The sequence below is a fragment of the Oreochromis niloticus genome, linkage group LG6 (assembly GCF_001858045.2).
Source record: "Oreochromis niloticus isolate F11D_XX linkage group LG6, O_niloticus_UMD_NMBU, whole genome shotgun sequence".
Classification (NCBI taxonomy): domain Eukaryota; kingdom Metazoa; phylum Chordata; class Actinopteri; order Cichliformes; family Cichlidae; genus Oreochromis; species Oreochromis niloticus.
Genome location: NC_031971.2, coordinates 36,939,332 through 36,953,976, shown reverse-complemented (window position 1 = coordinate 36,953,976; position 14,645 = coordinate 36,939,332). Strand labels below are relative to the sequence as shown.

General features: G+C 38.5%; 1 protein-coding gene across 2 annotated transcripts; it reads left to right on the top strand.

The window, feature by feature from the left end:
• Positions 1-577: 577 nt before the first annotated feature.
• LOC109202382 (uncharacterized) lies at positions 578-14,567 on the top strand. Of its 2 annotated transcripts, XM_019359573.2 has the most exons (5): positions 594-2,734; positions 8,042-8,093; positions 11,972-13,014; positions 13,906-14,061; positions 14,297-14,567. In XM_019359573.2, exons 3-5 carry the CDS (start codon positions 11,980-11,982, stop codon positions 14,405-14,407), a joined length of 1,302 nt encoding a protein of 433 aa, XP_019215118.1. In that variant the 5' UTR covers positions 594-2,734; positions 8,042-8,093; positions 11,972-11,979; the 3' UTR covers positions 14,408-14,567. The 2 variants fall into 2 exon arrangements, with proteins under 2 accessions (XP_019215117.1, XP_019215118.1); XM_019359572.2 differs by lacking the exons at positions 11,972-13,014; positions 13,906-14,061; positions 14,297-14,567 and having other exon boundaries at positions 578-2,734; positions 8,042-11,943.
• Positions 14,568-14,645: the final 78 nt, after the last annotated feature.

Here is a 14,645-nt window from a genome sequence, read left to right as displayed (position 1 = left end):
CAGACAGCACTTTAATCCACATTGCGACTGACTTCCTGCCCAAAACTGAACATTAAAAAGGACAGGTCACAGCTGTTTTACTCACCAGCTGGTGTTCCTCCTCAGTCCGCTGTACTTAAGTAAGAGCACTTTTTTAATGCTTAAATTAGGTTTTTATTTTTCCATCTTCTCTGCTCTAAAAACTCCTAATTAGGTGCCTTTCTGTTCAGTGACCGTGAGGTCTTGCAAAGCAGATGCTTCCTCTGGGAGGAAGAATTGCTGGGTGGAACCAGGCTCTCTGGAAAAGGTGACCCACCCCAATAGGGGAAAGAGGGACCTCGGTCAGCTCCTAGCCACAAGGGTGCATTACTTGCACTGAGTAACATAACATGATCATAACATGATCATGTTAACATGATCAAGAAAACTAGTGGTGAAGCAATTGCTTCACCACTAGTTTTCTTGATCATCTCTACCGTCCAGCTTCATCAGAAGCAGAGTGATAGAGAGGGTAAATGACTATATTTCATGGCTTCCCTGTTTCCCCTGGATTTCTTTCCTTCTGGGAACACAAAAAACCATAAAAACTGTATTATGCACTCAAACTCCCACTCCCTGTCTGGACCTCAGCTCAGGATGTGACTTTATGACTTTATGTGACTCTTATATGCCTCTTGTATAACAGGATGTTGGCTGACTCCTGCTCCCAGCCCTCGAATGGACGAGCTGCTTTTCTTGGAAATGGCAGAGTTATGGCAGGTCAGTTGGCTTATCTGAACGGTCATCAGGAGGAACAATGCCACAAATTTTGTGAGCTAACAAAAAAAACAAAACATGCTAAATCACATGATTAAGGTCATGCACCACACTGTGCTGTGATTTGTTATAGTCTTTCATATTTAGTTTTTATTGGGTCTCATTTCTCAAATTGCAAATTCTCCATTCCTCTCCATGCATCTTAGTCCCTGAAACTAGGTATGTGGCAACGGATTGGAGCAGGGGAAGCAGGTTTCCTGGTCGTCCTAAAGTCCACAATCAAAATGGTTGTGCTCGCACCACATTGACAAATGAGTCAACCACAGCCCAGTACACTCTCTCTCAACACCCACACTGATCCATCCTACCACTGCAGAGTCATCAGAAAACTTCCAAAGATGACAGGTCTCTGTGCAGTGGCTGAAGTCAACAATCCAGGACACAAGAGAGGCATCCAGCTGCATCGCTGTCAGCTTATCACCCAGGACGGTCAGCCTGAATGCACTGGAAGATCAAAAAACATGACTCTCACAGTGCTCGCCGGCTGGTCCAGATGGGTGTAGACATGATTGAGCAGGTAGATTATGCTGTCCTCAGCTCTGTGGCGGGGCTGGCAGGCGAACTGAAGGGGATCCTGATGGGGCTTGACAACAGGTCTGAGGTGGTCAAGGATGAGTTTTTCCAGGGTCTTGATGACATGGAAAGTCAGTGCCACAGGCCTGTAATCCTGGAGGCCACTGGGAAGTGGTGTCTTTGGTACAGCACTGGGAGCTTCTGCAGACTCAGACTCATCAGGGTGAGCAATCTGTTGAAAAACACATTCAACCCATTGTGCTCACCCCAGCTCCCCTGCGGTGGATGGCCTGAATCCAGTGATTGTCTTCATGCCACTTCAAACCTCTCTCATGCTGTTCTGCTAGAGTTTCCACCCCAGCTTTCTGAAGGCACTCGGATTGTGAGTCTGTAACTGGGCTATGGCAGAGTGGATAATGTCACATGTGGGGTTAGCAGAGGGAGGCACATAAACAGCCACCAAGATTACATGGGTAAAAAAATCTGACTTCAGAGTTGAACTGTGATAGATTTGCTATAATGGACATTGATAATTAACAGTACTGGTTGTTTGATGAAATTGTCTGAGAAGATGTCATTTATTGCATAGGCTGATATGTATCTGAATGTGAATCGAATCTTTATTTAAAACATATAAATAACAAATGTTAATAAACACTAAAAAACTTTATATGAAATCAGAGATACAATTATAAAATATTCAAATATGCTATAAATAAATATGCTATTTAATACACAGTTTGTTATATGAATATAGATGTGTTTATACATTGAGTTACAGTTATTAAACTACACCTATGCAAAAATAATACTTTTTATGCCATTATAATTAATTATCCGTGCACATACTGCACATACAGGTCTTCATTTAATATTCACACCAAACCTGACAATCACAAACAATCATTTGTTACAGGAGAGATGAAAAGAAACATAATTAGACAGATAGCTAAATTCACTTCTTTAATTTTCTTTTGGTATTTCTGATATCTTTTTGTGATATGTTGATTAAGGCAAATAAAAGAAAAAGTGGTATTTTTTGTGTGCACACTAAATATTAAATATACTAAGCGTATATATATATATACACACAGCAATACACTGAAAAAAGTGATATTGGCTCCTTTTAGATACAGCATATTTTATTTTGGTATATCTTTTTAATTCAAATGAGTAATTCCTCTCTACATATATAATTCGAGTAACTCCAGAATACATTCCCTGCGTTTTAATCCAATTAATTTTAGTTAATTAAATGTAGCTCAAAATGCTTAAGTATGTTTTTCATAGCATCCTGCTGGGCCATTTTGCGCATGCGTTAGGACAGGCCACCATTTTGCGCGTGGACTGAAAAAGCGGACGTTTTGTGTGCTGCAAGCGGGCTCAAGTTAATCACACAACTTCGTGTAAAGGTGGTCTAGCTTCGGTAAGTAAACCTTTTACGGTCGTTTTTGTTTTATTTTTTTTTACCTCAGTCAAAGCATGTTGACTGTTTAAGACGTGTGCACATGGAGAAAGAAGTCTAAGTAGTTGTACACCTCTGAACTTTGTCGTGATTTGACTTAATCTAGCTATGTGCTCTATTAGCTACTGCTCTATTAAAAGAGTAATTGTATTGATGAAAACTGCTACGTTAAAATGTCATATGTTTTTAGCTTAGTTCTGGTGGCACACTTTGTACTAACAAATTATGAAACGAGGCAATTTCTCTGTTGTAGTTCGCTGTAAAGTTCACTGTACAGACAGCCTGCAGTTTAGAAATCGTCCCTCCCGCCACAACATTGGCATTAAGGAATAGTCAGGCGGGGGAGGGGGCTTCTGAACACACCTGCACAGTCAGGGGTGCAGTAGGAAATAAATAAGTAGGATTGGCGTTGCACAACGTCTTTTGTGCAGAAACAAATAATGGTTGTAAACTGTGGAGGAGAATAACTCAGTGGTTGCCAATAATGTGAGATCAAAAGGCACTGAGAGTGATGTTTGTCAGGACTGAAATTAACTCAGAAGTTGCTTCACGTGATAGAGCTGTTGAGTGCAAGACCTGTCAGCGGTCTGGTTTAGCATTTGAAGCCTCGCTACGTGCTTCCAAACCGCTGCATTTAATCTCAGAGAAAACTAACACAGAGAAGTAAAGCAAGTGTGTAAGTTCATCTCTTTATGTTTGCATAGTATTTCCATGTTGAGCTTAACAACCGATGTATGGAGCCACAGTTGGACTGGCTGTCGGAGTTTTGTATTGAGGGGGAAAGGAATCGATTTGTTTCATACTTCAGCTAGAATGAAAAAAGCCACAAAGCTGGAGTTATTCAGTGTCTTCACGCTGAACAGCTAAAACTTCTTCCCTCATTCTCCCCCCTCCCTCTCCTGTTGCTACTTCAATCATGAAACTGATCAATTATCAGCTGATCGGCTTTTCTGTCGCTAGTCCTGTCTCTCTTGTTTGTTAATCGCCCAGTTTGCGCTAGAAAGAGGAAAACGGCAGATAAACAACAGCAGCACATTTAAGCTTGATAAGCTGTTGCTAGAATTTTTTTTAATATTACTTTCTAGTATCCGCTTGTGTTTTCTGGAGCCACAGCCGTAATAGCTGCTGGTCATGATATCAGTTTGGATGTGTGGTGAGAAGGAAACATGAAGGTGAAACCAGGAGATGTTTTTACTGAATCATCAGAGCTGAACTGGTAATGAAGAAACAGGTTTACATTTTAGGTGTAAACTTAGGGAAGTTATGAACTGTTTCTGAGAGATAAATAACACCAGGATCCTTTTCTATGTAGCTGACAGCTGGTAACTGTGCAGGGGCGGGTCTAGCAAAGTGTTGCCAGGGGGCCAGGTAGGGCATTAACAGGGAAAGGGGGGGACAAAGAAATAATTTTCTTTCTTATTCTCATTTAAAATGTCTAGCTTTTAATAAATAATTATCTAAATCTTACAACCAAAGTAGTGATCTGGTTAAATGTATAGAAATCCATTATTGTATGTAGTAAATATTAAGTCTAATATATACCCTAGTAATAGTAGTACATACACTGTAAAATCTAATTAGTTCCCAGAACTCAAAAAAATTATGGAAACTCGTTGCCTCAAAAAAATTGAGTAAAGCTTAGCTAAAAATGACTAAGTTAGGACAACTTATTTACTTTGAGTACTCTGTACAAGCTCATTTGTTCCCAGAACTCAAAAAAATTGGATCAAGTTTACGTAAGATGACCAAGTTAGGGCAACTTACTCATTTTGAGTACACTGTACAGCCTTGTTAGTTCCCAGAACTCAAAAAAATTATGGAAACTCGTTGCCTCAAAAAAACTAAGTAAAGCTTACTTAAGATGACTGTTAGGACAACTTATACATTAGTTGTCCTAACAGACATAATACTGCAGACTTGCAGTATTAACAATAACTTGATATTTCTGACTGTACAATACTAATTGTTTACCTACTGACAAACATGTTAAGTTCAACTAAATGAAAAAACAATTTGTGGTACCATGAATATTTTTAAAAATAATTAACAACAATTTTTGTAATGATGTTAAAATCAGCCCAACTTTTATTTTCAAACACAACAAAGTATAACAGCCAACATACTGGACACTGTTCTGCTGAACAACAAACAATTATATTGCCATCACTGTTATAATCTTACAATGAAACAAAGTCTCAGATGTAATTATTCTGAAAATAAGTTTAGGCCTACCACAAGTTTGTTTTGTACTTACATTACTTATATAATCAAAATAAAATATTTGTTGTTCTGTCACAAGTGCAGTCTCTAATTTAAACAACACATTTGTTTTCCATTCCAACACATGAGCTGGAATGTTGTATTATTTTAAGGATGCTTGTTTCCAGTCCAGGCATTACTGCCTGAATGACTGTCATGGATCGAGGTGATCCAAATGTAAGTGCAGAAGAAAGTCTTTAACTTCCCTTAAGTACAGTGGCAGTGGATGTGGGTTGGAGATGCAATGAGCTTGAACCTGCAGGCGACCATCTTCACTGACCACACCATCTGTGACGGAGGACTCATCTCTCCTGTTGTCCTGCAAGCAAACAATCATATTTTTTGGAACATGAACTTAATTGCTTTCTTAAAACATTTTTTTCTGCATTTGGTATAGAACAGACTCCAATTTAGACAATCTCAGGCTCCCTCCCCACCGGAGAGGTGACATTCAATGTCCCAAATTGTCAGTCTGGATAACCCTGACCACCACCCAACACACAATAATGTCATGAAAGCATCATTTTAAAAAAATGGCTATGCAAACATGGCCTCCCCTCTGTCAGTGCGCCCCAGGGTGGCTGTGGCTACAACGTAGCTTGCCATCACCAGTGTGTGAATGTGTGTATGAATGGGTGAATGACTGGATATGTAAAGCGCTTTGGGGTCCTTAGGGACCAGAAAAGCACTATATAAATACAGGCCATTTACCAATAACTTTCATTCTAATGATGTGCAAAATGATTTTGGGCACAAAACAGATTTTGCTGTTAGAAAACTTGCAGACTTCACTATATACAGTGTAGACCCTCTAAACTAAGTTTGGGGGATGTGATCTTTCAAGAAATGCAGACCAAACTGTTGTTGTTTGTTTACTTACACAGCATGTCTTGTAGAATTAACTGTGGTCACCAGCAACAGCATAGTGCAGTCATATCTCAAGTCTAACAACAGAAGACAGGAAAAGATCAGTAAAGAAACAACTTCCCCAAACCAAAGCACAAATAAAACAACAAGTAAAACAGGCTGATCTAAAGTATGATTAAAGTTCAGCCTGATTAATATAAATGTCACTGACAGTTGCTAATATATTGGAAAACCAAAATACTTACCACTGAGTTGATGTCTTTCTGTCCAACAACAGGAGTGCTGGTCCCGAGCCTCAAAGACAGTAAGAAGCAAGCAGAGGGAGAAAAAACAGAACATTTTTCAGAAACTGATTTGATCCTTAATGGCTGTGCGATCATTGTAACATAGAGTTTGCTTATGTTGTTAAATAAAGGCTAGATTTGACATTAATAGATGCCACAGATGTTCTAAAGCTGCCACAAAGCATGAAAAAAAAAAAAAAGACGTCTCCGAAAACGTCGGAGCATTTTTGCAAATATGTGATGTCTTGATAAATCGAGCAAATATTTTAAATTTACACAGCTACATTCTTGCCTGAAAATATCTTGAAAGTTTATTTTGTGACCCAGAAAAAGTAATAAGTTTTTCAGCGGCGCTCCTCCGCCATTGCCGCGCTTACAAGTACGCACAGGCTCCGACAACCGCGGCGACAAATGCGATCCTCCTTTTCCCCAGACTACCCTTTCTGGGTCACAAAATAACCTTTTAAGATATTTTCAGGCGACAATGTATCTATGTAATGCTCAAATATCTACTTAATTTATCAAAATATCACATATTTGCAAAAGTGCTTCCACGTTTTCGGAGAGCTCTGTTATCCACCCCCCACCCCCACCCCTAACGGCTGCACCTCCCGAAGAATTTTGTCTGGGCTCTTATCTCACTTATTTATTTCAAACAATCAACAGAAAATTTCACCACATAGTTTTATGTAAGGTTTTTAAGGCTGTGGTGTTAATTTTTAAGTAAGACGAGCCCAGCGGCAGCAGCAACGCTAGGCTAACACTAACTAGCTAGCAAGATTTTAAACCTGGTGCTAAACTAAGAGAAGCCACAAAATCAGTTTGAATAAGAGTAAACATTTACTCACCAAGTCAGTGTATCAGGTAAAGATCCACAGCAATGACAACAATAATATCTTGAGCTGACGCTTCTCCAGGTTTGCTCAACATATTCCATAAAAAATGCACCGTGAACATGCGGACTGATCCGCGAGGGAGGAGGACGGTAGCCACGTGGCATTTTCAAAACACATCTTTCATCCTTCCGCACTGAGAAGCAAAACTTCCAGCTTACTTAGTTTTTCTAAGTTAAGACAACTCAAATAAATGGAGTTTATCAGCGTTTTTGCATAAAAAGTACTGGTAACTTATTTAAATTGAGTTCTAATAACAAATTGATAAAAATTGAGTTCAGCCTATTTAATATTTTTAATTAAACACAATATTACATTTTACAGTGTATAGCACTTTTTCCTTTGGGAAGGTACCATCTGTGCTGTCTGCAACTGTATTGAAGAAAAATGTTGAATCTAATTATTGTAGAAAAATAATTGATTTCTGTGCATTAAAGTAGATTATGTCAATTAAGCATTATGAGGCAGAGGGTGGGGGGTGGTTTCCTAATATTTTTGCTGGGAGTTGGCAGCCCTATTAGTTTGTTTAATATTTCTATGTACTGTTTAGAATACCTGAATAAGGAGGATGGTGTAAGTTTTTTAGGTTGATCAGTATTGCTGAAGTATAAAATATTTTGGGTGCAGTGTATTTTTTGCATACAGGTATAACAGAATAGCTTTAATGTTTTTTTTAAACTGAGTATGAACTTATACAAAATGCAGCAAAATATTTATTAAAAAAACAGTTTTATTTATTATAAAATACACTATATCGGATTCATATCGGCATTGGCAGTTAATCAAATTTATGATATCGGTATCGGACATAAAAAAGTGGTATCGTGCCATCTGTAGTTTGTACAGAGGCACAAGTAAGATTTGTTTTGTTACAAGGGAGTATCATGAAGTGGCTTGGAAATGGTAATTGTTTGTCTTTCTAAAGTCCTCATTTTAATTTTTTGTATTTTTTCCTTTTCTGGCAGATTTTCTTCCCCTTATGTGTTATTGTTTATTCAAGGAAACGGCGTTATTTTGGTAAGTACATGCAAATCCCTTACATATTTATCACAACAGTATTGCAGTGACAAGTTTATCTATCTCATCTTAAGGGTTCTTGTGATTATTAATATTGATATTAATTAATATCAATTAATACATATGATTAATATAGTTTAAGAAAAGGTGCCTCTATATTTTGTACATTTTTTTTTTGGTTTTTTTTTGTTTGTTTGATTAAAGATTAGGGTGTAGAACACTGATTCCATGTGTTGCCAGCAGTTCCCATCCTTTAGAGCAAATTATTTAAAGTTGAACATGAAAGTTGCTGGCTGTAACATAGTTTGTTTTTTTCTTTTATTTGATTGTTCAATTGGCACTGTTATGGTATTGCTTTCTAACCTGATCAGATTTTAGGTGCACTCTAGATCAGTGTTTCCTAACCCTGTTCCTCAAAGACCTCTGTCCTGCATTTTTTAGATGTCTCCTTGCATCGCCACACTGATTTGAATTAATGTTTAGCCTAATTTCTTCATTAAGTTGTGCACAAGTCTGTCACTGACACAGTTGATATGTCAGGGTGCACTGAAGCAGAGAAACATCAAAAATATGCAGGATGGGCATCCTCAAGGAACAGAGTTGGGAAAAGAATGCTCTAGATAATACAGCCTACAAGCATACTTCTAAGATGCATCCATTCTTGTAGGTTAACCACGGCTAAAGCTTTCTTTGTGTAAAGTACTAAGTGTGTTTTTTGTTTTTGTTTCAAATTTTCTCTCTTTGTTGTATGTCCAGTTTATGTGGAAGTGTAAAGACTGCAGTGCAGAAGTTTCTAGACGATCAGAACTTCTTAAGCACTATAGACTGAAACATAGTCATTTTGGGCGTGGCCATCACATTAAGTGCCTATATCCTGAGTGTCCATGTCTTTTAAAGACTTGGAATTCACTTCTGACACATTTGTCAAGGAATCATAGCAATACCCCAGAGCACTCTGACAAATTTGCAACTTTTTCCTGTCAGTTATGTGGTTGTAGTGAATTAGGAACAGAGCGTGAATATTTTGTGCACATTAGCCGTCATTTAAAAAACAATGAGACAGTAACATGTATGTTTAAAGGTTGTGACTACAAATCAAATATTTACAGTACCTTTAAGTCACACAAAAGTCGCAAGCACAGTTTACACTCGCTGGTAGACTTCAAAGAGGATATTGTCAGAGGATCTTTTGCAACTGAAACTGCAGAGCATGATGTTTCAAATGCTGAGGAATTGTGGGGTGACGAACAGCCTGTTGATTTAGAGACATCAAATGATCATGAAGACGTAGTTCAGCTAAAGCTTGCGGCAGTGTTATTAAAGCTAGAAAATATTTTTCACGTTCCAAGTGCTGCAGTTGATGAACTTTTGGAGGAATTTCAGTATTTGTTGGGCACAGCATCTTTGTGTAGTGCAGCAAAAGTTATCCAAGACACATTGAACAGTCACAGCTTGCAAATAGACCAGTCAGTCATTGAAGAACTTGCATCTGCACTGTGTACATCTAATCCTGTGTATAAATCGGTAGGTAAAGGCTGTCCCCTAGCAACATCCTTTAAGCGCAAAAATTTCTACAAGGAAAATTTTAAAGTTGTAGAGCCTGTAGAGTATGTGTTGGATGAAAAAAATAAAAGAACATTTCAGTATGTTCCAGTTTTAAAGGTTTTACAGCAGCTTTTCAGTGATTGCCACGTTCTTGCTAAGGTTTTGGATGGTAGTCGCATAACAGAACAAAGTGGGGAAGAAGTGATTTACAGGTCTTTTAGGGAGGGGTTGTTTTTCAAAGAAAACAGTTTTTTATCAGCAGGTGAATTGCGAGTTTTACTGAATTTGTATATTGACGATTTTGAGATTTGCAATCCACTTGGCACTTCCCGTAAAAAGCACAAAATTTGTGCCATATATTGGACTATTAGCAATTTACCACCTGCTTGCCATTCATCACTGACTTCCATTTATCTGGCTTTACTCTGCAAGTCTGAAGATGTAAAGACATATGGATATGAAAAGATTCTAGAGCCGTTGTTGAGTGATCTTGTTACTTTGGAAAGTCAAGGGATTTTTATTGCACATCTTGGAGAATTTGTCAGGGGCACAATACAGTGTGTCATAGCAGATAATTTAGGAGCACACAGTATTTCTGGATTTATTGAGAGTTTTTCAGGTGAATACTTTTGCAGATTTTGTGAGGCCAAAAGATCTGATATTCAAGAAACAGAGGTTAGTTCAGGTGTGTTTACTCTGAGAAGCAAAGAGACACATGAAATGCATGTAAGTTCTGCACAGAGTAATGCAAAACCATGTCACGGTGTTAAAAGACGGTGTGTTTTCTCTGCACATCTCTCCCATTTCAGTGTTTGCAGTGGATATCCTCCAGATATTGCACATGACATTTTTGAGGGCATATTACCAGTTGAGTTGGCATACTGCCTGAATATCTTAATTTTGAAAAAAATATTGTACACTTGACAGCCTCAATGAGTCCATTCTGACATTTCCCTACAAATGGGCAGACAAGAGTAATCGCCCTCATGCTATTCCCAGGACTTTCATGCAGAACAAAAGCATTGGAGGAAATGCTCATGAAAATTGGAGTCTCTTACGATTCCTTCCATTGTTGGTAGGACACTTGGTACCTCCAGATGAAACAGCTTGGCAGGTAATTTTGGACCTAAAGGACATTGTTGAACTAGTTGTTGCACCAGTACACACAGAACAATCAATTGCTTTCCTTGAGTCTAGAGTCTCTGACCACAGATGTAGGTTGAAAGAGCTGTTTCCAGGACTGAAGCTGTTACCAAAACATCATTTTGTGGAGCATTATCCACAGATGATTAAATTCTTTGGGCCACTTGTTGGCATGTGGACCATGAGGTTCGAGGCAAAGCACAGTTTTTTCAAACGGGTTGTTCGTCACACACGGTGCTTTAAAAATGTGCTACTGTCACTGGCAGTAAAACATCAGTTCATGATGGCATACCACTTGGAGTCTGTCACAACTGTAAGGCCAAGCCTAACTGTCTCAGCTGTTTCTACTGTCTCTGTTGACATTCTGCATCATGATGTACAGCGAGACTTGAAGATTAAATTCCCTGATATTACCCATATTCAGCTCACAAAGAATGCTTCTGTGAATGGAACAAACTACAGGCCTGGCATGATTGTAGTTTATGGCTCCTCTGCTGGATTGCCTGAATTTGCAGAAGTTGTCCAAATGGTTGTTGTGGAGGAAAACCTGAGCTTCATTGTCAAAGAGATGGGTGCCTGGTATAGGGAGCATTTTAGAGGTTTTGAACTTTTTCCCACATCACACATCTCCCTCGTTGATCTTGGTGCCTTGGTAGACCAGTACCCCTTGGCAGATTACAGGATTGGAGGCCGGCGAATGGTCATACTTAAAAGATTCATTCATATAGAAGGTAGTAAATGTTGTCTTCAATTGCATGTGTTCAGTTGCATGTATTCAGTTGCAGTTATCTTCATGGCAACAGGAGGGGTACCACAAATTTTTAGCTTCTTTTTAATAAAGATTGGATACTTCCCACAAGGGTAATATTTTTTTTCCATTACATTTGAGTTCTTTTGGCCAAACATGCCTCATGTTGTCATAGGTCTTAAAAAAAACATCATTGATGATGCTCAAAACATTTTGATAAAGGATGAATTGCAACACATACCACTAAAAGCAAAGTGACACTTTTTGAGGATTCTGGCTGACGTATGCAAAAAAAACCAGTATGAAGCTATAGGATAAAATTAAATAAACTGCTTTTTACCCGTAAAACCTGTGTTGCAGTTCTGCACTCTCGTGCTCCCTAATAAAATTATTCAATGCAATATTTTAACTTTTTTTTTCTCCTAATGTCTTTAAAAATCAGATTGAAGAATGGCAGAGCAGCTGAAGCTGAGAGTCCTCGTGGCAGATGATGATTTTAGGAGACTTGACGTTCCATCTGGGATGCCAAGAACTTTGACTGATCTTCAGAGCACAATTCGCCAAGCATTTGGAATTGAAAGAGACTTTCGTATTCAATTCATGGATCCTGACTTCAACAATGAGTTTATGAACATAACATCAATGCAAGACATTCAAGACCGAAGTACAATCAAACTTGTGTACATGGCAAATCTGGATACAAGTGCATCTTTGTCAAAGCAGTATCCCACATGCAGTCTTGACTCTTCTGCAAGTCCAGAAAGTATTCAAAGAAACTCCAGTCTCTCATCGTCTTCATCCAACTCAGACAGCACCATAATTCTACCACAGTCAGACAGTGAGCTGAGATCATGTGCATGGCCTCGCGAGTTTACTATTCCTCGATTTTCATTCAATGTAGAGGTGCAACTTCAGCGTGGAAATGAGACCTTCAGAGAAACTGGAACTCGGCTCAAGATTACTCCAGGTGTTAAATCTGACATCTTAGAGAAGCTAGCTGAGGCGATTTTTCAGTTTACTGCTTATCCTCAAAATTACCAAATAGATGAAGTTGCAGGGGCACTGATCAAAAAATTTCCTTGTCTGCAAGAGCCATCTGCCACAGGTTACTATGGCTGGATGATTAGCCTGAAATATAAGATGGCTAATTACAGGACAAAGATGCGCAACATTGGCTGTCCTGAAGTGACTATAAATGCTTTGAAAAACAAATCCAGTGATGATTGCCTCCCAGCCAAAAATGTTAAGAAACCTAAAAAGGCTGAGGTCAATTTTTGTCCATTACACCCAGCTGGCGAAACGGATGACAGTCTAGAAAACATCAGGGTTGAGCTTTTGACCGACGTCAGACGAAGAAACAGTGCCTCAGATGTAAGGCAGAAGATGTCAAGAACATTTTCCTACCGTAGACAAGAGGTGGTGCAGGGAAGTCCAACTGCTGGGGAGTTTAAAGCTAGGTGGCCTGCACTTTTCCAGATTAATGAGGTAAAGGCATGCTTTTTTTGCTGAGTATTCTTGTCAGTAATTCCTTATGTTATACATTAATTAATCTGGGCCACTTGGATTAAGACGAGTCCAAATATAGGCATAAAGAGGCTGGCATTTATAGTTATTGTGTCGTTAAATGCTTGACCTGTGTACCATACAGAGTATTTATGTGAGCAGCACTTAAAATACAAGTTGTGTATGAAAAACATAAGTGACTTAAAGTGTAGAAACATGAATAAAATGATTTTTTGATTTTTCTTATAAATACTTAAATAATCAAATATTTTTTTAAGTTTGCACTACATATAGGGCCCAAACTATTTTATAGTGAGTTTGATTATTGAAATGATTGATTAATCATCTCAATAATTAATAGTGAGATTGAGTGAAATCAGATTATCAATTGTGAATTAACCTAAAACCTTTTATTTAGCTATTAGTTTTTAGTTAGCCTCAGATTGTTAAAAGCATGTGCTAAACAAATGTAAATTAAAAATGTGATGAACAAACTTTGTTGCTCATAAGATAAAAAATAAATGGGTCAAGTTAAAACCCCTAAGACCTCTCACCACCAAGAGGTGTTGACCTCACAGGTGAGACACTCCCACCAGCGGACAAAGAGCACAGGAAAATGTGTTGCCAACCACCTGAAACAGACAAATATCTGCTTTTTAAAACCCTTTAAACCCGGTAAATGGACTGATGCCATTCATTTCTTCTTTGATTAACAGTAGTAACATCCTTCATGCACTGTATACTAACCCATATGCTAATCATGCTTTATGAAGTGATGGCAATTGCATTGTAGCATTTAATGAAGAAATAACAAAATAATCATACCAATGATTAAGCACCAGTCTTCTTTTTTTCTCTGTGTGTGTGATACAGGTAAATGCTGAATTCCAGCGTATTACAACACTTCAACTGGAGACGACCTTCGCAGCACAGTTAGACAGAATTACACCTCAGCTGATGACAGTTTTCCAGAAGAAGGGCGGTGTTTCTGGGCAGAAACTTGCCCACCACTTGCAGATCATGCAAGAGGTAAATCTGACTATTGCAAATTCTATTTGGATTTCTTTTGTCTTAAGTGGCAGGTCACTGGTGAGTCAAATAAGCCATTTTAGGTGACCGGCCAAGCAATCTAAATTTTGAAATTTCATATATAAATTTTATTTACTATGTTTGAACTGACTTATGATCAAATTTACTTATTGCGAATGTCAGACATTGTTGTTTTTTTTCCAAATTGGTTTAATCAGCAACTCTCTTTAAACAGGCTGAAAGTGATGTTAAAGTGAAAAGGGAAGCAGTTCTCAGGGCACTTTGCCTCTACCTTGGTGAAGAGGACGGAAGCCTTATTCGGGAGTACTTGGTAAGTCGTCTGTGAAGGTTCTCAGTCATCCAGGTCATTGTAGTCAAAGGACTTTGCAAAGAAATGCATCTGGACTTCTTTGAGTTGCTTGAAGACGTTTCACCTCTCATCCGAGAAGCTTCTTCAGTTCTAAGGTCAAATGGTGGAGAGTCCCAGATTTAAACCTAGTGGGAGTATCCCCCCAAAGAGGGACAAAAGGACCCCCTGATGATCCTCTAATCGCCTGAGCCAAGGTGTGAAATTGGGTGTGGGT

Excerpts from the sequence above, each read along its gene's own strand:
- LOC109202382 (XM_019359572.2), top strand. The coding sequence starts at position 8,853 with ATGTGGAAGTGTAAAGACTGCAGTGCAGAAGTTTCTAGACGATCAGAA.